General features: G+C 52.1%; 1 protein-coding gene across 6 annotated transcripts in view; it reads right to left on the reverse strand.

Annotated features, from left to right (window-relative positions):
* Window positions 1–24,335, reverse strand: part of NFASC (neurofascin) — a 69,990-nt gene that overhangs the window by 40,411 nt on the left and 5,244 nt on the right. For 4 of the 6 annotated variants that reach the window (XM_065878143.1, XM_065878135.1, XM_065878129.1 and 1 more), the window contains exons 2-12: window positions 22,650–22,755; window positions 20,754–20,950; window positions 20,168–20,290; window positions 16,721–16,891; window positions 12,150–12,200; window positions 6,003–6,114; window positions 5,378–5,562; window positions 3,908–4,039; window positions 1,305–1,448; window positions 533–644; window positions 71–237 (exon numbers count right to left, since the gene is read on the reverse strand). In XM_065878143.1, the coding sequence (XP_065734215.1) occupies window positions 71–237; window positions 533–644; window positions 1,305–1,448; window positions 3,908–4,039; window positions 5,378–5,562; window positions 6,003–6,114; window positions 12,150–12,200; window positions 16,721–16,891; window positions 20,168–20,290; window positions 20,754–20,950; window positions 22,650–22,755 (1,500 nt within the window). Of the gene's footprint in view, window positions 1–70; window positions 238–532; window positions 645–1,304; window positions 1,449–3,907; window positions 4,040–5,377; window positions 5,563–6,002; window positions 6,115–12,149; window positions 12,201–16,720; window positions 16,892–20,167; window positions 20,291–20,753; window positions 20,951–22,649; window positions 22,756–23,382; window positions 23,401–24,335 lie in introns of all 6 variants that reach the window. The other 2 variants (XM_065878120.1, XM_065878112.1) reach the window with 1 other exon arrangement.

Here is a 24,335-nt window from a genome sequence, read left to right on the forward strand (position 1 = left end):
GGATAACCTTGAGGAGATGGCTTCCTTGCCCTCCCCACCCCTCCCTCTAGCTAGCAACTCTCTCCTTTACCTTTGACCTCCAGGCGGACCTGGTTCTCAGCTTTGCCCAGGATGTTGGTGGCAACACAGGTGTAGATGCCTTGGTCCTCTTTGCGGATCATCTTGATTTCCAGACTGCCGTTCTCGTAGACATGGTAGTTGCCACCATCCAGGTTGCTTCCTTGCCCATTCTTAAACCTCACAACAGAGCAGCACGACACACAGCATACTGAGAAAGGACCAGCCCGGGGGGCGGGAGGAGCCCCGAGCCTTGTGGGTCTTGCCTCCGACCACTGGGTGGCCTTGGCAAGTCCCTGGGCCTCGGTTTCTTTCTTTGCACAATAAGAGGGTTGACCCAGCTGATCTGCCAACTCCTCCCAGCTTCAACCCTTTAAGGCTCCCAGGACTTGCTGAATACCTCTCATGGGCCGGATGGAATGAGAAAGGCAAGAAAGATGACCCCATGGTGGAGGCCTGGTCTCCTGGAACTTACCATCGGAGTGTGGGGATGGGAGACCCAAAGAACGGGCAGTCCAGCCGCGTCCGGTTGTACAGGATCACCCTGATGAGCTGGTTCCGGGGTGACAGCATCCGAGGCGGCACGTCTGCAATTCCCAGAGAACTGAGCTTGGGTGGGGAGTCTTCCTCTTCCTCTTTGTGGACCAGTCTTATCTCTCTGCTCCTTCTCCTCACAGCAGCTTTCTCAGCACCAGTGTACCTTCCCCCATCAACCTCCCTCCTTTAAGAAGCCTCTGAGGATTAGGTGAGGAAGGAGGAAGCTTATCCATTTGTCCTTCACCTACCCTACATCCAGTCCAGCTTTTGCAAAGGGTTCCCCCCAGTTTTCCAGCAGCTTCTCTACCTGCCCCTCCACAGCCCCAAGGCTTCTCCTAGCTGCACCTGCCCACTGCCCTCTCCCTGCTCTGGGAATGCCACGAACATATTCAGAACTATTTCCCACCGACACCATGGAGAACCCAGGCAGAGTCAACATGGACACACCAAGGAGACGAGACGGTCCCTCCTCTCATCAGGGGAGGAAGGGGACTGAGACTGACTTTTCGCATGGAATGAACTCTGTCTGCACACCCAGCTCTACGGATTTTAAGTCCTCCACCCTCCCCGCAAATGTCATTCTGGGTCTCCGTGCTTCCCCCATCCTGCCGCCCTCATACCCCACCAGCCTGGCCAATCACTGGAGAAGAAAGTGTACCCATGAGGGGAGAAAGGTCCAGGCAGGCGAGTGGAGGGAGGGGTGCACTCACCCAGCACGCTGACGAAGGCGTTGGCCAGCAGGTAGCCGTGCTCGTTGGAGGTGTTGCACTGGTACACGGCCCTGCTGCTGATCTGGGTGTCCCGGAAGATGATGGTGTCCCCGGCCACCTCACGGTTTGGGTTGGGTGGTGCCGCTACAGTCAGAAAAGACACTCCTTGTGAGAAAGGGGGAGGGCAGGGCGAAGGGCACTTGGGACTCTGGCCAGGACTCCCTGGTAGGACTGGGGTGCTGTGGAGGCAGTAGCACTGGGCCAGCTCAGACCCAGCTTCCGGCCCACCACTGCCTAGCTGTGTGGCCTGGGTCCATCACTGAGCCCACTGGAGTTTATTTCTCAATCCATCCAATGGGAATAGGAATCCCGGTCAAACCTACACAGCAGGTGGGCAGCTGTGGTTGACAGTGTAAGCTTTGGAAACAGGAGGGGTGTGAATTCTAACCACACTACCTGCCGGCACTCTTCAATGGCTCTGCACTTCAGTCTCCTCGTCAGCTGAATGGGGCTAACATATCACCTTGTGGGGCTCTTAGAGGATGACCGGAGATTCTCTGCATGTCATTAGCAGAGGGCTCAGCCCATACTGATTATTATCGTTGTTACTGTTTTAATTCAATGTGCATATACTCAGATGTGTTTTGAAAAGGATAAAGCAATATCCAACTAGATGGGACCTACCACCTTCCCATCCTCCGAGCAGAGCACGCTGTAGACATTCACAAAGTTAAATCCGGAAGTCGATGCCTGCTGAAAGCTGAATGAGTCCCTGCGTTTGCCAAAGCTACCTGATCTTCCCAAGACGAGTGCACACTGAGAGGACAACCCCTGCTGCAGTTCTGCTGGTACCACTGGGGATGCAGAGAGCAGAGGCTGGGGAGTGGCCGTGGGGTCTCACACCTGTCCCCGTTATCACTCCAAGACCCGGGGCAAATCAATAACTCCTCTGGGCCTCATTTCCTTCACCTGTCAAACGCGGAAGCATTACTCACATCTTTCCCCTCCTCTTGAGGAAGGTTAAGATAAGAGAATGATAATGAGATAATGAGCTGTACAAATAAAAGTTTTTTAGAAGTGTAAAGAATCCCTACTTTTCTCATCTTTCACCACCAGAAGGTGCCTTTCCTCTGTAAGATTTCGGGACTGAGCCAGATGACTTGGTTTGCGTGATCTAGGAACTCATCCAGGATCACTCAGACCTACCACAGAAGTCGGCAGAGAGGAACCCAGGGTCTGGCCCCGTGGGCTCCACCCCACAGATAGCAAGTCTGAGCCCGGAACTAGGGAATCAGCAGGTGAACAAAGCCGAGGTCAGCATCCTTATCGTCTTTCCGGAGTCTCCACTCAGCAAAAAAGCACAAAGGAAGCCTATGCCAGCAACTTTAAGTCTCCTTGCCCGGCAATTCCCACAGACCAGCTTTCCTCCCGGTCACTCCCCTGAGTGACGGGGGCCCTTTCCCTGGGCCAAGGCTCAGCTGTAAATCCTGAACTTTGCATTCATTTAATGGCGCTGTGAAGTTTAAAGCCTTTGTTTGCTTTGTCCCCACACTGCTACCAGGACAGGGAGAAGGGCAGAGGGCAGGCCGTGTCCGTGTGTCGCTCGTATCCAGAGGCAGAATACTTCCTGGGATAACTAGATGCTCTAGACAGGGTAGGCATAGTGCACCGTCACAGCAGCCCACAGCTTCCCCACTCACTAGCCATGTGACCTCGGGCAATTCCCTGCACCATCAGAGCCTCATTTCCGCATCTTTAATGTTTGAGGTTAAAGAGATGAGAGGAATGCACAGTGCCTGGCACACAATAAATGTCTAGAAAGGTGCATTCTCCTGTACCTGTCTCCCTGCCTCTCCACCTGTTTCTATCAGCTGTTGCTTGTGAGTTAGGCTCTGAGGTCTCGCCATCTATTTTTTGCCCCATCGGGTTGATAACACTGTTTGCATTTCCTCTGACCCCTTAGAGAAAGTAAGGACAGGACACTTAAAAAGTAAATGCAACTGGAGTGAATATGATGTGAAAAGTTGACCTCTGGCTGGAAGGATCCCTGGAGTCACCCATTCCGGTATCTGGGTAGGACTAAATCTTCCTGACGTCTGTGCGTACTCAGTAACTGCACTGTGCACCTCTGCTCTCGTAGGGAAGTTTTCCCTCATTTCTGACCATATCTTTCATGTTGTCGCGTAACCCTGCCTCTTATTTTGCCCTCGGCATAGAGAGGGACTTGGGTAAACGATGGAAATGAGTTACCGAGCTCTCCTCTACCTCCTGAGCCCCAGCCATCGCTCAGAGCCTATACTCTCAGGAGATACAGGCTGAGGTCTCTAGCCCTTGAACTGGGCTCTGTAGTTGTAAAGGGCAGAAAGCAGAAATTTATGAAAAAAACCCCAGGGAGCAGAAATCCCCTAAACATGGGAACATAACCACAGGCCTTCTGTTCTCTCTCACACACAAATGAGGCAGGTTTCCTGCCTCCTGAGACGTCCAAAGAGCTGGCTACTCCCTCACTTCTGCTGCAACAGGGCTGGCCCGCAGGGATGGTGAGCTGGATCCTCCGGCAGGAGACGGAGCACAGGCAGGAGGGAGAACAGTGCGTTACTCACATTGCAAAGGTTCCCCATTCACCATCCACTGGACGGTGGGCTTGGGGTTCCCGTTGGCTCGACACACCAGTCTCCCGTCCTCGCCAGGAGCCAGGATAAGGTTCTTGGGTTCGTCCAGCCAGTAGGGAGCAGCTGGAAGACAAGGACAGGCATAGGCAGGGGTGTCAGATGACAGGAGCAGCCAGAAGGAACCAGTGGGCCCCCTCTAGGAAGGCAGGAGCCCCCGAGTGCCAGCCCCAGGCCCCCGCCACCTGCCCAGGGCTCATCCCGATAGGGTGACAGTCTAGGCTGCCTTTGGTCAGCTTGGCACTACAGATGCTGACTGATTTATTTCAAGTTCACAGAACAAGAGTTCTAAACTGGGGCTCCCTGAAGAGCCGTTAACAAACGTGGGTGCCAGGGCCCATCGTCGACCTACTAATCGGAATCCTCGGGGGACGACTGGGCAGCCAACGCGTTGAGAGCTCCCCAGGCACTCGTGGTGTGCACCCAAGGGCTTGAGCCAGGGAGGGTGGTCGAGTAGCAGGGCTCGGCCCTGTGGATTCCTGCTGTTGTTGCTGCAGGATCAGACCATTGAGGAAAGGCCTGATATTCATTCTTTTAGACACTAAGCTTCGGTTAGAGCAGACGCTCTTAGCCGGCCACCCCTTCCAATTTTCTGGAAATTTCTGTGAATATGTGGGTATGGACTTTTTTGAGAAGAGGGTCCTTTGGATCAGAGTTCCAAAGATCTTGAAACCCCAATAAGGGTTAAGAGCCCCTGGTTCGAGCGTGGTGCTGAAACCAAGGTCACAAGTCAACCTGAGCATGTACTAGGAAAGTTCTTGCACTGTGGTTTCAGACCTCATCACCCCAATCATCCATTCAGCCCACCATTCAGACTGAGAAGTGACTAGTGCACCCCCCCCCACCCGCAACTCGTGGCTGGGACCCCCACAGAGGCATGTGCTCTGTTGCCTACAACAGCTCAGGTGGCCCATCTATGCTTTGTGGGGAGGGAAGTGATTTCTTTGAAAAATAATCTGGGCCATGATGACTCCCCATTTTTAAAAGAGAACCACACACAAGTACACGGATAGCACAGGCCTAAGACAACACACCGTGAACAGGACTGCGAAACGAAAGACAGAAAGGTTCTGGGTGATCCAGATAGGCCACAGGAGAAAGTGCACCTGCTGAGGGAGCCCCAGGCACAAAGAGGAGTTGGGCAATGGTCAGGGCAGATTCCCTCCCTTAACACCTCCCTCTTTCCCCCTGCCCTTTTACACACACACACACACACACACACACACACACACACACACACACACCCCTGGGGGTGACACCATTCCTGCAGGACACTATTGCCACTAATCAGTGTGTTGGACGTCTTCCCCACTCACCCTGCCCACCAACCACCCTGAGAGGGAAGGGTGGCCACGGAGTGTAGGGCTGGCAAAATCATCGTAATGAGAAATACACACAACGTACCCTTCACTCTCACCGAGATCGTGTGCCGGATGCTGCCCATCTTGTTGGAGGCCAGGCAGAAATACTCCCCGGAGTCTTCCTCGGACACGTTGGTGATACGCAGGGCCTTGTTAAAGTTCTCGAACTTGGCTTTGTCAGACGGGAGGTCCCCACCTTTCTTGTACCATGCGATGTCTGGTGTTGGGCTAAGAGGGACCAGGCGAGAAACAGGGACTTACCATGAAATGTGGCTCTGCTATTATTGTATGGAGCCCGGGACACCCAGGTATCCTTAAAGTGTACTTGGGCCCAGGAGGATGCATGTCCTCTGAGAGCTGATGCCTCCTAGGCAGAGGGGATGCTCAGCCACAGGGCACCTGAGGGACTTATCTAAGGTCACAAGACGGTCTAACACACATACAGGAAGCCTAGTCACCTCCTTTCCTCATTATCTAAAAAAAGAGAGGCGGCCAGCGGGCTAGAGATGACTATGATTTGCATCGTCCTCATTAGGAGCTGTTCGCCTTGCTTTTTGCACTGCCACAATGCCCGCCCCCCCCAAAATGTGGCAAGAACAGAGCATGCACAAACCCCCAGCCCAGCCTCCCGGAGGGTGACCAGAAGTCAGGGTGCAAACTGTACGTACACCCCGGAGGCGATGCACTCCAGCAGGAGGTCCATGCCACGCAGCACCATCTGACTGCTTGCAGTGCCCTGGGGATACATGAAGCTGGGTGTTCTTTCTGCAACTCCTCGGGCTGAAACAGGATGGAACAAGCTCTCGTGAGCTTATTGCCCGGAGGGCTGACCCAGCTAGGCCAGAGCTGTCGGGCTAGAGAGAAAGGTTATCATGCCCTCCTGCTTACCCCCTTACCCTCAGAGGCACCAAGCCCCAGACCCTCCCCGCTGAGACCACCCCAAGGGCCGGGACATCATTAAGAGAGGTGTGTTAGGAAGCGCAGGGCTCCTCGGCCCCACCAGCACATGTGTGTGAGCAGCTCTACGTTCTGACAGGATCTGCCAAGAGGAGCCCAGCTTCCCTCCCAGTTCAGTAAGCCTCTCTGGCCCTGGAACGGGGGAGGAGCTGCCTGAGCAGCGAGTAGTCTACTCCCCAGAGGCCAGCACGGCGGCCCCCAGGGAGGCCATCTCAGCAGCAGTGGAAGAAAGAGAAGGAACATCTTGGGGCCGCAGGATAACCTGCTCTTTGGGACCCTGGAGACAAGGAGCTGGGATGAAGCCACAGAGACTCAGATGAACAGTCAGAGATGCAGGGAGTATTATTAATGGTTTAGCAAAGACGTGGAGAGATTTAATGAACAGAGATGACAGGAAATCACTTTGGGGCCAAGACCATTCTGCTCCTTCACTAATGACTCTGGAAGGGGGTTGGGGAGGAGGGTGTTAATTGGATGTGAGAGACTGGGGGAGGGGTGAGAGGCAAGGGGCAGCCGAGATGGAAGAGGCGATCTGCAATTCAACTAGGCTGGAGCAGCCACGGGGTCTGGAACCAATGACATGCACACAGCTTTTGGGAGCCAGATGGCTCACAGAGAGCGACGCTGTCGGGGTGGCTATTTCCCTGTGGAAGGGGTCATGCAAGTCTGGGGACACCCCAGCGCAGTGGACCCCACCTTACCTCAGCCTCACCTCTCCCTCAGAGCACAGTTCTATGGAAGCGGATAAGATGGGACGGAGAAGAACAAGGATTTTGCAACCAGGAACCACAAAGCAAAGGGAAACTGGAGCAGTCACCCCTGCTCAAAAGGTGTATGACTGCAAACAAGAAGAGTTAAAAATATAAATATAAGCTGGGCCTACCCATGGGTCTCATGGGTCTTCAACTCAGCTGGAGAGGTGAGAGCTGGAGGGGAGGCAGGGCTGCCAGGAGCAGGGAGCCCTCAGACATGCCTGGAGGGAGAGCGAGGCATTCTTCCCGGCAGGAGTCAGGTATTGTTACTGGGTGCTGGCAGAATGAGGACAGAGCGGCAGGGGGCTCTCTGTGTCTGTGACGTTGCTGGACTTATTGAGCTAGCTAATGGCTGGCTGGAACAGCGGGGCTCCTGTCCTAGGGGCGCCCAGCTTCTCTCCATCAGCCATCAGGGGAGTGCGTTTCGTAGAGTTGGCATCTATTTTATCCTTTTGTCGAGGGGAAGAACTGATGAAACGTCGAGGTGGTTAGGCTACTGGCACAATATATGGCACATATCGAGAGTTCAGTAAGTGTTTGTGGGATGAATAAATCCAAGAGGAGAAGAGAATAAAACAGAAGGCAACAATTTACCCCATGTTATCTCTCTCTCTGTAGATATGCTCATCTGTCCCACCAGCACACACATATACAACAGTGGCTACTGAAGGGGTTAAGCCATTATGTGGTTAATTGGTTACCATCTATAACTCTTATAGCATCCAGCTCTCAGTACCGAAGAAGCCTGATACCAAAGCAGCAGCTTTGTCCCACCCATCATCCCGGAATCACCCAAACGGTCAGACAACACAAGGTCAGGGGCACATGAGGAGATCTGATGGCAGGAGGCTCTGGTGCCGGTTTGGTGAATCTGGGAGAGCTGCGAACCGTGGGGTTACGTGGAAGCTCAGTCGGCATACTCCTTCCACATGGGAACGAAACCTGCAGAAACCAATCTGTGACCCTGTGGACATTTAATTCACACCACAGTGTGCAGCCCTGCAAGTACACACGACCAGCAAAGCGTTAAGTACAGGAAAGGGGGAAATGAACACCGAGGGCTGATGTGGCTGCCTTGACACACTGCAGCTGTGACTATAAAAAGGTTGCAGCAATCCTTCATTTGTAGGATGTGGGCTAGCAGCCAGAGTTGTTCCAAAGGAGGAGAAGCTACTGGGAAATGAGCCAAAGTTCAAAACTACAGGGAAGAACATGCTAAAGCAGAGGTAATAATCAGGCCGCCACTTGGCCGTTTACTATGGGCCGAGCGCTGGGGCTGGGCTCCATCTCCATCACCATCATCACGTTCGATCCTCTCAGCAAACTTGGGGGGTATTACTCCCATTTTCCACAGAGGAAACTGAGGCTCGGTGGAGTCAACAGACTTGCCGAGGTCACAAGCCAGTTAGATTTTGGACTGTGGACCGTCTGGTGTCAAAGCTTGTGTTCTAGCATCTGTTCTATATTGCCTCTCTCTTTAAAGATGGATACCCTACTTGTTCCTACTTCTGACAGTCAGCTTTGGGAAGATGTTTTGTACTCAAACCAAAGAATACCAAAATTCAAGGGCCAAAGACGTAAAGGAGAAAGATATTTTTGTCTTAATGAGCTGCTCTGGTGAAACTCTTCCGTGATGCTTTTCTCAAATATTGTTCTTACCGTCTCAGCTGAGATTCTATCTCTCCTCGATGGCTATTAAATAAAGTCAGGCCCAAACTGGAAAAACAGAAGCTGGGCTGGACATTAAGAGGCTCCAAAGACATCTCAGCTGGATTGTTAAAGCCACAGAAAGCTTGAAGAGGAGGCAGGGTGACACATGGTATCGTTAAGGGATGAGAAAGCTGGTCCCAAAGGGGAGATCGTGAAAAAAATGTGGTCTTACATGAAAGGGATTTGCAGGAAAATTTACAAAGGAGAATCCAGCTGGTGGTTTTGGGAGCCATTGCTCCCAAGGGAGGGTAGCTCATTTCTTTCCCTGGAGACGTAGACCCGGAAGGAGGGTCAGAGACAAAGGCGACTGATTACTCTATGAGACTCTATATGGTGGAAGATGACAGAGTCTTTTAGGACATCATAGGATCCCGCCACCTCCTCAGAGGTGGGGATCCCAGCCTCTCCAGCTTGATGACGCTTCCCTGACTCTCCCATATCTTCAGGGCTGGACCTGATATCTGAGCATCTCAGAACCCAGATGCTAAAGCTCACATCTGTGGGGATTGGGGAAGAGCTTCCCATGCAGGCCCATCTGACCTCTAGGCCAAGGGCAGCCCATCCTCTCCTGCCTCTCACAGGATGTAGTACAAGAGCAGGCTCATTAGTTTCCAGGGAAACCTGGTCAGCAGGGGGACTTCAGCAGATGCCTCTGCCTCAAGCACCTTGGCTTTAAAGAGCCCATGAAAAATGCCTCAATTGTCTCCTGCAAAAGTACGGGTCAAAATTGCTGAAAACCCGAGTTGCTCCCCCTCTGCCTGTCAGCAAAAGAGAGTTCAATGAATCAGATGTATCTGAAATCCACAAACAGCTTTTAGGGGCGGCTGGATCCTACCTTTAGCAACTTGTGATTCTCAGAACTGAGAACTCATGGGCCTGGATCCCTGGCATCTCACCACCCCTCTGGCTCTAGAAACGGCTGACAAAACAACCCCGGAAGACGAGAAAAACTCTTTGTCTAGTAAATTTGATACCTTCTACTGCCAAGGAAATCTCTTCCCTAAATCTAACCCAAATCCCTCATGCTGTAGTTGGAGCTTTTTTCTCATCCAGTTCTCAGCATAGCTGAGGATCTGAAAAGCTTTCTGGAAAGCTGGTCTGCCCTAAAATTTCTCCCTCCGTGGTACTTTCTTCCCATCATCGTGCCTGCCTCTGTCCCCTAAGCTTCTCTTCAAGTTCTCCACGTCCCTCTTAATTTTAGAGGCAAAAAACAACTGTACTTGATACAGTCAACACTAAGCCTTTAACACCAATAATGGTACCATTTATTAATCATTGCTGTGTCTGACACCACACTAGGAACATAAGCACATTAACCTGTCTAAGCTTCACAACAAGCCTTGGGGCAGGTAATACACCCATTTTGCAGATGAGGAGATTAAAGGTCTGACACACTAAATGACTTGCCCAAGGTCACTCAATGGTATGTCCTGGAGGCTGAGTTTAATTCAAGACAGTCTGCCTCACAGCACACATCCTTATCTTCCTTTCTCCTCTCCCGGATGAATCCTAAGTGGCAAGCTACAATTTTCAGACCAGCTTCCGCCTGCTACTTAGCAGGTCAGGGGGCATCTGGCATATGTTCAGAGGATACCAAACCACTATAGAGATCACTAGGACAAAGTATAGCCATGGGCTGGCCCTACTGTTACAAAAGGGGCATACTTCAAAGCCAAGTTCAGAGGTGTACTGGGTACTGTTCATCATACCGTGTCTCTCTGTCCAGCTCCCTGAACTCAGGAAGGACCTTATCTTCTTTCCTTTCTTTTCACTTTCTGTTTCTTTCTAGAAGCATTCAAGTTAGCTGTCCTTTGTTCAACACGTACCTCACTTTGACTTTATACCCTTTCCAGCTGGGGTCATACTTGGTCAGCCCCACTCTACCTTGGATCGAGGAGATGAGGTCCATCTTCTTCTGAGCTCTTGTGAGTTTTGCTTGGTTTCATAGCCCTGGATGATTCTTATAACTCCTACTTATTTACTTACAATAATATCTACCACTGGTCACAAACTGGTTTAAATGGCTGGAATCGCTTAAACTTATATAATTGATAAAACAACTCTATATGCATGTCCCCTTCAGTGGTTTGTCTTATATAAAGCAAGGAGCTTGGACCAGATGGCCTCTAAGAGACCTTCTGGCTTTGATAGACTCCAGCTTTAAGAATACTTCCATAACAGATTACCCGGAGTCCAACTGAGAAAAAGGCACATTCCACACCAATGCTCTGGGGCTCTTGACACAATGGTGGTTGGCCCCATTATTTTGAAAACAAACAATGCCCCGAATCCAACAAAGGTCCCCTGCTTCCTCGGGCAGTAAATCTCTTTGGCAGGATCTCAATGTGGCTCTGGTTGCTCGGTGCCAAGTTAAAGCCTTTGCCACTCTCGCTGGCTCTCACTCCCTCTTCCCACCCCCCCAGCCCAGACACCGATCATTGTTTATATTAGCACATCACAATACAGACACTTCCTATCTATTTGAGCCCACAATGAACCCCCCGGGGACCTGCAGCCTCAGCTTCCGAGGCGTAACTGATGATGGGAGCCAGCTGCCTCTCCAGAGCCAGCAAATGAGGATTCCTCTGGCTGCTCAAGGAAAACAAGACATTCTTGAGCCATGGTTGGGGGTAGCTCAGGTGTGGAAACAGCCAATTACTCTACTAATCAGCCTGAGCAACCAGTTGTGTGATGAGTTAGAAATATGCCTCATGGAAATTGTTCCATGACTTGCAAATGTGTGGGTGGACGGGCATTGGATTTGCATGCACTCCCACAGCAGGGAAGAGGCCCAGGTGATAGATTGCAGTGGATGGTCCAACTTCTTTTTACTTACCTTGAAAGAGAACTCAGAGCTAGACTCTTCCTCCTATTTCCCAGATGGATTTTAAAGGGATATGGGACCTGTGAAATGGTACCCCCAGTAACTAAGGCTAGAGGCCAATGCAGGCAATTCATATCCAGACACTTAAGAGCTAGCTAAGCGCACACTACAAAGCTTTCTGTGTTCTTTAAACCACTGATAGAAACGAGACCTCCCCTTTCCTCCTGACTGTGGGAACTCCCTATCCTCAGGTATTCTCCATCCATCCACCACTGATTCCTAAGTTTCTACTGAACCCTCCAAGAAGCTCTTTTGAAGTCCTACCCTGGCTTGACCAACTTGTCCAGAACTCAGACTGGAGGCTGGCACATTCGAAGAGTTCGCACCTCCCCTCCCACGCTGGCCACCTTCCTCCCCGTGAGCAGCGCTTTGGAGGTGGCGCCTTGGTATCCTGACCTGGCCAACTGTCAGACTCGGTACCCAGAGTGAGTTAATGGCATGGTATCAGTCAAGTTAGGCAAACTGGGGTTAGGACCGGCAAGGTTACTCCCAAGGTTACCACGGCGACTCACCACTGTACATGTCAGGGTGGTTTCTTAAGGACGAGTCATTATAGGGGTGGTCTGCAATAAACAAAAGAGGGTGAGCAAACAGGGACCACGGAGAGGTCATGGAGGCATAAACGGGAGAGAACAACAGAAACGCAAAGCCACAAAACAACCAGGGAGCACCAGTGGTCTTTTGCAAAGGAAACACACAGCATATTTGGAAAGGAAATGGGCTTGGTGAAAAACAAGCAACACAAAACAGCCCCCGAGAGGGAAGAAAAGGTTAAATCCTGCAAAAGAAGGCAATAATGTTTCTTTTTTAATAAAGAAATTAGGCTTGACCTTTAATTGCTTGGTCCTACTATGTTTTCAAACAAATGAGATAAGAATTAGTGGTATCCCACAGCAATTGGAACAACTCTTTGCCACCAAAATCCTCAGTTCCCAGGACTCTGGATCAGGCCAGCTCCTGGGGTCGCTGAAGAGAAAGGAGTGTTAGTGAGCCCTGGGGCAAGAGCAAAACCCTACCTGAGCAGAAGTTAACTTGCAAGGGGTGGGAGGTAAATGAGGGGACAAGACAGAGAGAAACAGATCATCAACAGAGTGAGACAGAGAGACCCTTGGCATTGTCCAGCAATCACGTGCTGACCAGCAACAAACACCCCCCAACCTGTCCAGGTGGGCACCGCCCTGGTCTCCAAGATGTGTCTGCTGGCAGAATGGCCTCCTTCTGAGGAGGTGAGGAGTGGTCCGGGGAGGTGGGGACGGCCAGGCTGAGGTTCAGATTTTAGGATTAGAAAGGCAGCCTGGGACAGGGGAGAGAGTGCGAGCTGTGAGATCTACACTTAGAACAGGGAAAGGCCTGCTAACTAAGACGGAGGTTCAGAGCTCTCTAGACTAGCTTGGGATGAAGCCATTCCTTAAGGAACAACATCAGTGGGCTCCAACGTTACGTAATTAAAACCTTCGGGCATTTCATCCTCAGTGAAAAAGGCATTCTGGAATAGGGCACCATCATGCCAACATCCTTAAGTAGATTTTCATTCTCCTATCACTGTCCCCTTCCAGCTACTGGGTTCAAGTTTTGACAGTACCAACAGGGGGTGGGGAGTGGAACAGCCGACTGGAAGCCAAGCAGACGGCCCTGAGAAGCCTGGACTGAGCCCAGCTGCCTGAGGGGGGAGAGGTGCTGCCAGAACATTTGCATATTTGAAGACAGACCAAATCCTGTTACAACTCATGCCAGGGAGGCAACGCGAGCTCTTTTCTGGGACCCGCATTGCACCGCATCCCAAATTTGCTTAACACCTGCTAGAAGGAGTTCCATTATTCAGAACCATCCTTTAAAGTGGGGCGCGCTGTAAAAGACCTAGCCTGCGTTTGGGAAGTTGGCTTGGGTTTATCCGGAGCTAAAGGTGGGGAACTGATCTGCGGTGGAAAGAAGAGACAGGGTGGCAGAGGGGCGGGAGGGGCAGCGACTGGCCTTGGGTGGTAACGTTCCCCTCCTGGGGAGGACAGGGCACACACAGGTGAAAGGGCCCTTGCTTCGTGCTCCCAGTGCCACCAGGTGAAACGGAAGTGACCAAGCTCAGGATTGACCTCTTGGCTTGTGGATTCTGGAGCACATCTGAGAGATTTAGGGAGACTTTCTGACTCCTTTAAGAAGGTCCCTGAGACGACAGACGTTAGAAGGAAGCAGGGTTAGCGCTCCACCGTCCGCCTCAGGGCCATCCCTCCTCCCTCACCACGGCTGCCTCTTGTCCCCAGGAGGCACCCGGTGCCTGTGTGGTGTGGACAAAGTGGGACACGCATCTCTTTGTTACTCCGACTTCACTGTTTGTCTTTGACTGCATCCCAAAACAAAATTTTAAAATGACTTTATATTGCCCAGTATTTGGTATTAGATCCCTTTCTCTTCTTCCTTTAATGCAGGTAATAAAAACTGGGCTGTGATGAGATGTATTTCTTCCCCAATGGGCAGACTGTGAAAGAAAACCCTGGTGAGAACAGTCTTTGAAGCTGTCCCAACTTGTCTGTTTTGTCTCCCACCCCCAGACCTGGTTCTGAAGGTACAAGAAGAAGCTTGTGTCCTTTCCAGGCAGGAAAGCAGAGAGAGCACAACTGAGTTATTTTAAGCAACTGTGCCCAATTCTGGGCTGGCTCGGATGCCCAGAACTTGCTCCCAGCCAAAGCTGCCCTTGGGAGAACTCCAGGAAGGCTACAGGGTTCTGTTCCCATCACCCAGGGGGTTTCTCAGCATTTGGGGGAAAGCGATTTCAGTGGAGTAGGGGACCCAGAAATGAAGCAGAAACAAACATCCCTTACCTCCTCTGGTAGGGAAAAGGATGTTTCTGGAAAGTTCAACTTGTAAGTGTTGTTGAAATCTCCAACTGCTTAATTCCACAGAGGAAGGCTCTTCCCCACCTCTATCTCCCTGCTTCTACCCCGTGTAACAGTGAGGGCCCCTGCTCAGGACTGCAGGTGGTCACTTGACTCAGTCCCCAAACAGCAGGCAGACTTCAAGGTGATGGCACTGAAGGCTATCCAGGGAGCATCTTGCTCTTCATACTCCTGTCTCTCCCACTGCCCAAGGCTGCCTGCTCTGTCCTGGCTCCGGAGGCCCCTCTGAGGTCCTGGGCAGACCACACTGTCCTCCCCAGCTCAGCCAGCTGGCAGGCGATCGCCCCTGCACTGAGGCGACACCTCAGACAACCCAACTTTCTTTGCAGGGGTCCTCTCTGGGCCTGGGTCCGGAATAAGAAAACCAGGGAACAGGTAGCAAGTGGATCGGAGCTGGGCGACCCTGCCAGGAACAAGGGGGCCTTGTCCCTGGGTTGCTGGCCATCGTGTTGGCTACCAGAGCACGGGCAACTCAGAGCAGTGTGTGGGGAGCTGTACAGGCAGGAGAGGGGAGAATCAGAGGAGGGTGAAACAGGGTTCAAAGAGAGAAAGATGAGAGGGGAAAAGAAGAGAGAAAGAAAGAGGGAGGCGAAACAGTGAAGAAGGAAGTGAAAAAGAAAAGGGAAGAACATGAAGAGAAAGGAAGAAAGAAAAGCACCACAACAGGAGAAGGGGAACGGAAGGGACGCTGCTTCTTGTGGGTCCCCCTCCGTGCTGCGGTGGAGACGGAGCGTGGGGCAGGGCTGACTCTCAGCACCAGGGGTTCCCATCACCGGCAGGGACTGGTGGGGAGAGAAGAGCCCACCTGTCCTGACCGAGGGGCGAGCTCACCCGCGCCTCTCTCCCGCCGCCTGCGCCCACCCAGGAGGTGTCGTCAACCACCCACCCACTTCCGGGGGGTGCTCCGGGAAGCCAGGGCTCAGCCTCTTTCCTTCGACCTGCGGTAACCGCCCTTGCCCACGTGGGGCCCTCTGCCTGGCCTCCCCCCATGACTGCCTCTGCCCCTGGCATTGAAAACAACCCTCAGAGCTGGGTCAGACAGACGAAGGTCTATGGGGGGCTTTTCTACAGAAGGCAAGTTACAAATCCATGGTATAAACCAACACAGCCACTTTCAGTGTCCTGAGCAGGCTGAGGACTTTGCAGCCAAAGCTCCAGGCCGGCTGGCACCTGGCAAAAAAAGTGTGTCTCTGACCTGACTGTCTTCTCTCTCTCCTGGTGGAGGGTCACCATGCTAAAATGGGTCAGGAAATGCTGATTCACTCTGATACCAGCCAAACAGAATCAGGGAATAAAACTGAAAACAAATAAAACTAAAAGATAACCCTGCAACTTTTAAACACAGCAACTCCACATGGTCCAGCATATACTTATTACGGAATCAAACACAATTCGTTTTGCTGTACTCACTAATTTGCATATTCCATACTGTTGCTTTATTCTAGAAATAAAGATAACCAAACAAGGACTAGAAATAATCAAGCTGGCTGCATGAGAGCGTGGTGGATGACCACTTATAGTAGTACTTCTCAAATTGTGGTGTGTCCCTAGACACCTGGAGAACTAATGAAGACCAAAGAGGCCCCAGACTGCCGGGCAGGAGAGGGCTAGGCTTAGGTACGGGTGCCAAGTTTGCCAGGTGATTCTTTTTTTTTTTTTTTTAACTATTTATTTATTTATGGCTGTGTTGGGTCTTCGTTTCTGTGCGAGGGCTTTCTCTAGTTGTGGCAAGCGGGGGCCACTCTTAATCGCGGTGCGCGGGCCTCTCACTATCGCGGCCTCTGTTGTTGCGGAACACAGGCTCCAGACGCGCAGGCTCAGTAATTGTGGGCCCAGTTGCTCCGCGGCATGTGGGATCTTCCCAGACCAGGGCTCGAACCCGTGTCCCCTGCGTTGGCAGGCAGATTCTCAACCACTGCGCCACCATGGAAGCCCGCCAGGTGATTCTGATTCCACCAAAATTTGAGAAGTGCTGGTGTGGAGTAGGACCAAGTTTAACTCAAGGCTCATTTTAGAATCAAGAGATGTGGCTGAACAGCAGCTAAAGTCACTCAGGCACAATGAGCTGCAAGGATTTCTAGGTCAAGATTGGGGACAAGGCTCTTCCCAGACCCAGGTGCCAGGGGCCGCTTGGGCTCAGTGGGCTGCTGCCCCCAGCCCCCAGCTCCCAGCCCCGGGCAGGGGCCTGCACTTACTGGTAAGGACTTTGAGGTTGAATGGGTTCTTCTGCTGGATGGTGTGGGTGAAGTGGAAGCGGGCATTGCAGCTGTAGTCCGTCTGCATGTCCTGCAGCATCACATTAGAGAAGTACAGGTCTCCGTTATGGCCCTGGGACACACGCTTGTCTTGGGTGATGGGCTCCATGGCTATAAGGAAGCAGAGGTACAGTGGGAGGTTAGCAGTAACGATAACAGTAATAAAAATCATCATAGGGCTTCCCTGGTGGCGCAGTGGTTGAGAGTCCGCCTGCCGATGCAGGGGACACGGGTTCGTGCCCCGGTCTGGGAAGATCCCACATGCCGCGGAGCGGCTGGGCCCGTGAGTCATGGCCGCCGAGCCTGCGCGTCCGGAGCCTGTGCTCTGCGACGGGAGAGGCCACAACGGTGAGAGGCCCGCGTACCGCAAAAACAAAAAACCAAAAATCATCATAGTTCTGGCAATTGAGCACCTACAGAGGGCCAGGTGGGGGCTGGGAGCTTGACATTATTTGATTTAATCCTTTCAACTCTGAGGCAGGGCTTATTCCCATTTTAAGGATAAGAAAGCAGAGGATTTAACATGACCTGGGTCGCGAAAGCAGTGAGAGGGGAGTAGGATTTCGATTCAGCCCTGCCTGCCCACCACGCTCATGCTCCGTGACCGTGCTTTTCTATCTCCTATTCATGCCGCAAAAGATCTGACTGGCTCCGAGGCCAGAGGGAGGAAACACAATCCTTCAGATGCTCCCCAAACTGGGAGTCAAGTTCACCTGTTTTATTTTTTAAACGTCTACTCATCCCCAAGAAAGAAAAAAGCACCACCAATTATAATTGTAAGAGGTATACCAATCAATGATGCATACCAACAGCGTTAGGGCACCTTCCAATTTTAGAGATGTTCAAATATGAAAATGTGTGCTTTTTAGAATTAATGACATCACAGGAGTGGCTGAGAATGCTGACAACATAATCTATGTCTCTTTCAAGCACTGCATCTGTAAACTCAAATGATCAGGTTTCTAGGCTGTTAGGTTTAAAAAAATATACTTAATAAGGCTGACTACCCACAGGTATCTCATTCTCATCCCTGATGATTGTTTCTCAAGTCACCATTTCTTTTTTTTTTTCTCTTGAAAAGTGGTTCTATTTTATTTATTTATTTGCTTTACAATGTTGTGCTACTTGCAGGTATACAGCAAAGTGATTCCGTTTATTTATATATATAATACTTTGTCAGATTCTTTTTCCATTATAGGTTATTATAAGGTATTGAATATAGTTCCCTGTGCTATACAGTAGGACCTTGTTGTTTATCAAGTCACCATTTCTTCAAGCATGTCTTAAAGGTTAATGATGCCAACTTTCCAATGATGGGCTGCTGAGCTTTTCAATTCATTTATCAAAGATTTACTGTAGGCGTCAGGCACTGTGCTAGGCACTGCTGAAAGACAGAGAGATCAGAAAGACAGTTCCGGGCTTCCCTGGTGGCGCAGTGGTTGAGGGTCCGCCTGCCGATGCAGGCGACACGGGTTTGTGCCCCGATCCGGGAAGATACCACGTGCCGCGGAGCGGCTGGGCCCGTGAGCCATGGTCGCTGAGCCTGCGCGTCCGGAGCCTGTGCTCCGCAAGGGAGAGGCCACGACAGCGAGAGGCCCGCGTACCGCAAAAAAAAAAAAAAAAGAAAGACAGTTCCTACCCTCAAATCACCTTCGGTCTAGTAGAAGAGACAGCAGATAAATGCAATGCAGTGTGGTGCGTGGGAAGCCCCAGATGAGAAGGGGATGAGCTGAGAGAAGGAGCACCCAGTCCATTCTGGGGTTTGAGCTGACACTGGAAGGCTGCATGACATTTACCAGGCAGAAGGGAAAGGACCTAAGTGGTTTCTAAGCAGCAGGAACAGTGTGTGCTAAAGCTAAGAATCCACAGCCTGAGCAGGGGAGTGGGGGTGGGGAGAGGCAGGGGGTAGGGGGAGGGCTGGAGAGTCAGAGGGGACCACGTCAGGAGCTGTGTGCCAGGGAAAGGGGTCTGGACTTTATGGGAAGTGATGAGGAGGCAATGAAGGACTCTGAGCATGAATGAATCAGTTTTACATTTTTAGAAAGACAGGGGAGGCCAGGTACAGATGATTACTTTAACCCAGGGAAAAGCCGACGGTGGCCTGTGCTGGGTAGATGCTAGAGAGGATGGAAAGAGGAGGGCCATGAGATTTGCTCAGGAGGTAGCATGGACACAACTTGGTGTGATGGCGGGGGATGAGAGGAGAGTCTGAACTGTTAGCTAACAAACCAACCCTCCAGCCTGTCGCCCACATATACTCACGGTGATGAGGCAAGGCAGGGACAATGATTGAGCACAAAGCCATCCTCACCTCGCAAAACAATTGAAAGCAGCCTCTTTCGGAAGCAGGCTAATAAGAATTCAGAGATGGGGACTTCCCTGGTGGTCCAGTGGCTAGGACTCCACACTCCCAGTGCAGGGGACCCAGGTTCGATCCCTGGTCAGGAAACTAGAGCCCACATGCCGCAAAACTAAGACCCGGCGCAGCCAAATAAATAAAATAAATATTAAAAAAGAAATTCAGGGATGGAGAGAATGATGGGTGACAGGGAGGAGTATCTATAGATTGATGAAAGGATGGATAGATAGGGAAGGAGGAGGGGAAGGAGGGGATGGGAGGTATTCAGGAAGGGAGGGAGGGAGGAAGGAAGCCAGGGTGATGCTCAGATAGATAGCAGTCTTCTATCCATCTTCATAATGCCCTCTCCTCTTATTTGACTGAAAACACAGGAATAAACATCGGTCCAGAGCAGTTAAGTGAGCCTCTGTCCAAAACTGAGCCAGGACAAGCTCTGAATGATGTACTCTGTCCCCGACTCCAAACATCCTGTCTCCCCATCACTCCTTTATCAGAAGTTTCATTCCTGAATCCCGCTTCTGTCCTACAAGAAGAGTGAATCGGAATAAATCCAGACGCACCGAAGACTGAAAGAGGAGGCTTGGTTTCAACCTGCGTTCAACTGGCCGACTGAAAACCAGTTTCTCCTCCGTCCCATTCCTTTTGCTCTTCCTCTTTTTAATCCTCACAAATATCACTGAGCACTTATTGTGTGTCTGGCCCTGTTCTAAGCACTTTGGATGTATTAACTCATTTATCCTTACAATAATTCTATTAGATAAGTACGATTACCAGGCCTATTTTTTCCAGAGGAGGAAACTGAGGCCCAGAGATATTAAGCAGCTTGTTCAAGATCACACAGCTAACAGCAGCCAGGCTAAAAAGTGAGCCCTAGCAACCTCCCTCTGCAAAGCCAGTGTCCTCTGCCACATGGCCACCTTATATCTGCTTCTCACAAGTCAAGGTCGTCGAGCCTTGGGAAGACCCCTCCCCATTTAACACTCCCTAAGGTTAAAAGAGAAATAAAACACCAGGCCCCCAAGACTTACAGCTGCTCATCCAGAAGATGACTGGGGACGGAAGTCCAGGTGGGGGGTTGCACTGGAGCGTCAAGGGAGCACCTTCTTGAACGACGACAGGGTCTAGGTTTTCCTTGGGCCACAGAGGAGATTCTAGGGAGAAACAGACAAAGGAGGATGTGATGAGGGTGATGGCTAGCCTGGGGCAAGGAGCAGGGTTAGAGGATGGCACGCAAGGAGGGCAAAGAGAGGAGGAAATGGGAGGCATGACAGAGGAACGGGGCCTGTGAGTCCAAGCGAGGCGCAGCCCTTGAGAGGCGGGAGAGGCCTATTTCATCTGACTGAATGGATGCACATCCTTAAAGCCTCTTCTCCTTCCCCGCCCTGCGCCCGGAGTGGCCAGTGAAGTTGTTCACGACCGGTTTGGAAACTTCTTTTCCAAGGAATCTTTTTGAGTTGGGGGAGATGAACCCCTGCTCAGAGGCAGAAAAGCAAGCAGGACACGTGGGGCACCAAGGTTCCTGCAGGACAAGGGTGGGGCAACCCTTCTGGAATGACCCTCCGTGCCCTGCCCTCCACTGACCCAGGGCATCCTGGGCCCGCCCCATGCACTCACTGGACACCTGCAGGCGGATCCTATTGGACAGGGCCGTGCCAAACTTGTTGCGGGCAAAACACTGGTATTCCCCCTCATACTCCTCTGGCCGCCCGCCACTGCGGAAGTCGATCACCAGGGTACCAGACCTCCTCCTCATCGACACCCGGGGGTCCTTGGCGATGTTGAAGAACCTACTGTTGCGAGTCCAGTGGAAGCTGTGGACAATGAAGGGGGTGGGTTGGAGGGGGGTGGGCAGGGACAGCGAAGAGTAGCAGGTTGGGCTCCAGGCTCTGAGCTCCAGGTCAGAATCTCAGGGCCCTAGACTCTGACTCAGGCCCATAACTGTTCCTCCAGACCAATGGGTCCCAGCCCTGGCTGAGTAGCAGGACCTGCTAGAATGCCTGATAAAATGCCAGGACCCGGGTCCCACCCAGGTGAACCCCTGGGGCAGGTCCCTGACATTAGTAGTTTTACCCAACCCAGGCTGGGAGTCATGGCTCTAAGTGATAGATACCAAGTAGCCCCTGGGGGACTGTGCTCTTTAGAGGGGTAGGCAGCAATTTTGAGTCTTTAAAATCCAGAGTCAGCTGCTACTTCCACCCCCAAGCACTCCCAACCTCCGACTAGGAATGCAAACCCAAATTCCTATTCCCCCTGACCGGAACACATCAGCGAGGGCCGGCCCTGTTCCTCCTGTCTTTTACTTGATAATCGAAATGGCCCGGGTTACCTATGCCGCTGCTCAGTGGATGCAGATTATAAAACGGTGGCTGTACATTTCGGGAGGAGCGATTTTGAAAGAAAGGGCAGCCTTAATAAAACTGAGCCCCGGGGTGGAGAGACTAGAACATCTCTCTGCTTCTCCCGGGGGGACGTGTGTCTGCAGCTGCCCAGGACTTAAGTAAAAGAAGCAGGAGCAGTAGTGGCCGCTCAGTGTCTCAGAGTCATTGTTCCTGCGAAGGACCGTGGAAGAAAGACCAAACCTCAGAAGCAAGGTCACCAGTGCCCTGCCTGACTTTTCAGGGTGACTCCTGCTTCTCCCGTCAGGGGCAAGGGAGGCCCTGCTTGCTCCCGGGCTCACAGCTCTGGGCCAGACCATCTCAGGCAGAGCGGGGAGGGAGGCAGAAGCAGGACGCCACACACCTGAGGCGGGCTCCACTCGTCTCATTTCTCCTGCTGACAGACACACTCTACATGGGGGCCTGTCACGTCTGGGTCTGAATCCAGCATGAGGCTCCTGAGAGCTCCGGCCTGGGGATGCTGTTTTGAAGATGGTGGACGCGTAGTGCATCCTTATCACCGATGCCTATCACTTGGTAGAAACGAACCTGGCCTGGGCGGTCAGAGGCCTGGGATTAGGTACTTCACATCTCTGTGCCTCCACTTTACTGCCTCTTCACCAGGACATGAGTCGTTCCCCAAGCGGCAGTGAGGTGGTTGAACAGACAGTGTGAGGAACATCTAACACAGAGCCCGGTACAGCAGGCTTGCAACTCGTGTCTGCTGACGTCTCATGTGATCCTGCTGTGTACGTACATAAGCAGAGACGAGCTCAGAACGAAAGACTCAAGTTGGCTTGAAGGCGAACTTCCTATAACCTAAGCGTGGGGTGGATGCTGGGAACACAGGCAGTGGGACGAATGCTTGACTCGAAGTCGGAAAACTTAATACCTAGTCCTGGCTTTGTGGTGTGAACTTAAGCCAGTTGAGTTTCCTGGCCCCCAGCGTCCTCACCGTCTCAATTTCCTGGCTATCCAGATTGTACCTTCTACCTTGTGGGTGCCTAATGGACATTTTTAATTTCTCAGCTGCTTCAACTATCATCAGACCCAGGGGGAAGGGGACGGTTTAAATGCCCTGTTCGCAGGCCCCTTTCCCTCCAGCCAGCTTGGATCTACCTGCCAGTACACTCACCTGGGGGCAGGGTTCCCTTTTGCTTCACACTCAATCAAGATGTTATCACGGGGATCCACGATGTGCTCCTTCACTGACTGCTTGGTGATGGTTGGGGGCTGGGACACTGCAACAGCACACACAGTGGGCAGTCAGGGCTGCAGGGACCTGCCCTTGGGGAACGGCTGAAATGAAGAGCTTCCGGAGCCACACAGACAAGCAGGCAAGCGGGGGTGGGGGGTGAACAGTGCCCCATTCTAGAGACCCAGCTCCTTAAACGGGGCTGCAGGAAAGGGGCTGTGTGTCAAGGACCAAGCATAAGAAGAATCCCTTTAAGATCTCATAATATCGTTGTGAGAAACTGAAGGCCAGGCTTTTGTTTTACTCATTCTTGTACTCCAGTGCTTAGTACAATGCCTAGCGTACAAGAGTTCTTGACAAATGTTTGTTGAATGAATAAAGGAGCCAAAAGCTGTTCGATTTCCAGAACCTAGCGGCCATTTCCAGAACCTTCTGAGCCCTGGAGGATCAACAGTTGGCCAAACTGTGGTGAGGCTGGAGCTGAAAGACGCTTAAGTCCCCAGAAGCCCTCCCAGGGACTTACTTGTCTGCAGCTAAAGAGCCAGCTCCTCTCATTCCCAGTCCCGGACTCCAAAGTTCTCCAGGGATCTCCGCCCTGGCCTTTTCCCGCCCCTCCTTGCTGCCCTCCTAACTCCCGGAGGCACAAGTGCAGACGGGCACCCAGGGGACTTACGCTCATTCTGAATGCTTGCTGTTAGTTCCCGATGGGTTAGCATTGTGAGGGGGGAGAAAAGAAGACAACGGTTATCGGTTATCTGTGGTCGGACACGACTGATCGCCCAGGTGGCCTCACACCCCAGCATACAGGGAGAGGGCGAGGCGGGCCTGGGGAGGCAGTGTGTGGGCTGTCTCCTCCCAGCTGTGGAGCTCCGTGAATAGCCAAACAGGGGTGGGGACGGACCCGGCAAGTGCTTCACGGAGAAGGTGATGCCTCCCCCAGGAGACCAGACTGTGCAGTTGAGCAGAATGACCACCTTCTGACCAAACGATGACGTCTCCAGGGACGTCTCCCATCAGGAGTGGCAATGTTGCTCAGAAGAGGCTGGGGTCCGAAGATGCAGCCTGTCATCTCCAGATGCCCCCGAGAAAAGCGGGTTCCTTAGCCAAGGGTGCAAGGGTGAGGCTGGGGGCACCAGGGAAGGAGTGGATCTGAACCACCGCTACAGGGGGAAGCCCGAGGGCCCAGCCAGGTCCACAGGCCTCACTCCTCCCTCTACACCTTCTTCTCCTTCACACCTGAAAGCACCTTCTCTCCTCATGGTCCTTTGGAAAACTCCAGGGACGGATGAATTATCGTCGTCTGCTCATGGCAGAAGTACATTGTTCTATGGAAACTCTGCTTCTGAAAAACTCTGGGGATGAAGCAGAGCCCACCACTCCTTTCTGTGCTTTTTACAAAGAGGGTAAAGAGGCAGGTGGCACAAACTTTCCCCAGCGCTCACCTGAGATGTGCATGTGCTCATGTACAGGTGTGCGTATGTTTGGGGTTCGGGCTTCTCACACTTTGAGAAGCATGAGAATCACCTTCCAGGGGGGTCTGGTTAAAATGCAGGTTCTGACTCAGTAGGTCTGGGCGGGGTCTGAGCTTCTGCCTTTTTGACAAGCAGCCAGGTGATGCCGGTGCTG

Source organism: Phocoena phocoena, chromosome 1 (assembly GCF_963924675.1).
Source record: "Phocoena phocoena chromosome 1, mPhoPho1.1, whole genome shotgun sequence".
NCBI lineage: Eukaryota > Metazoa > Chordata > Mammalia > Artiodactyla > Phocoenidae > Phocoena > Phocoena phocoena.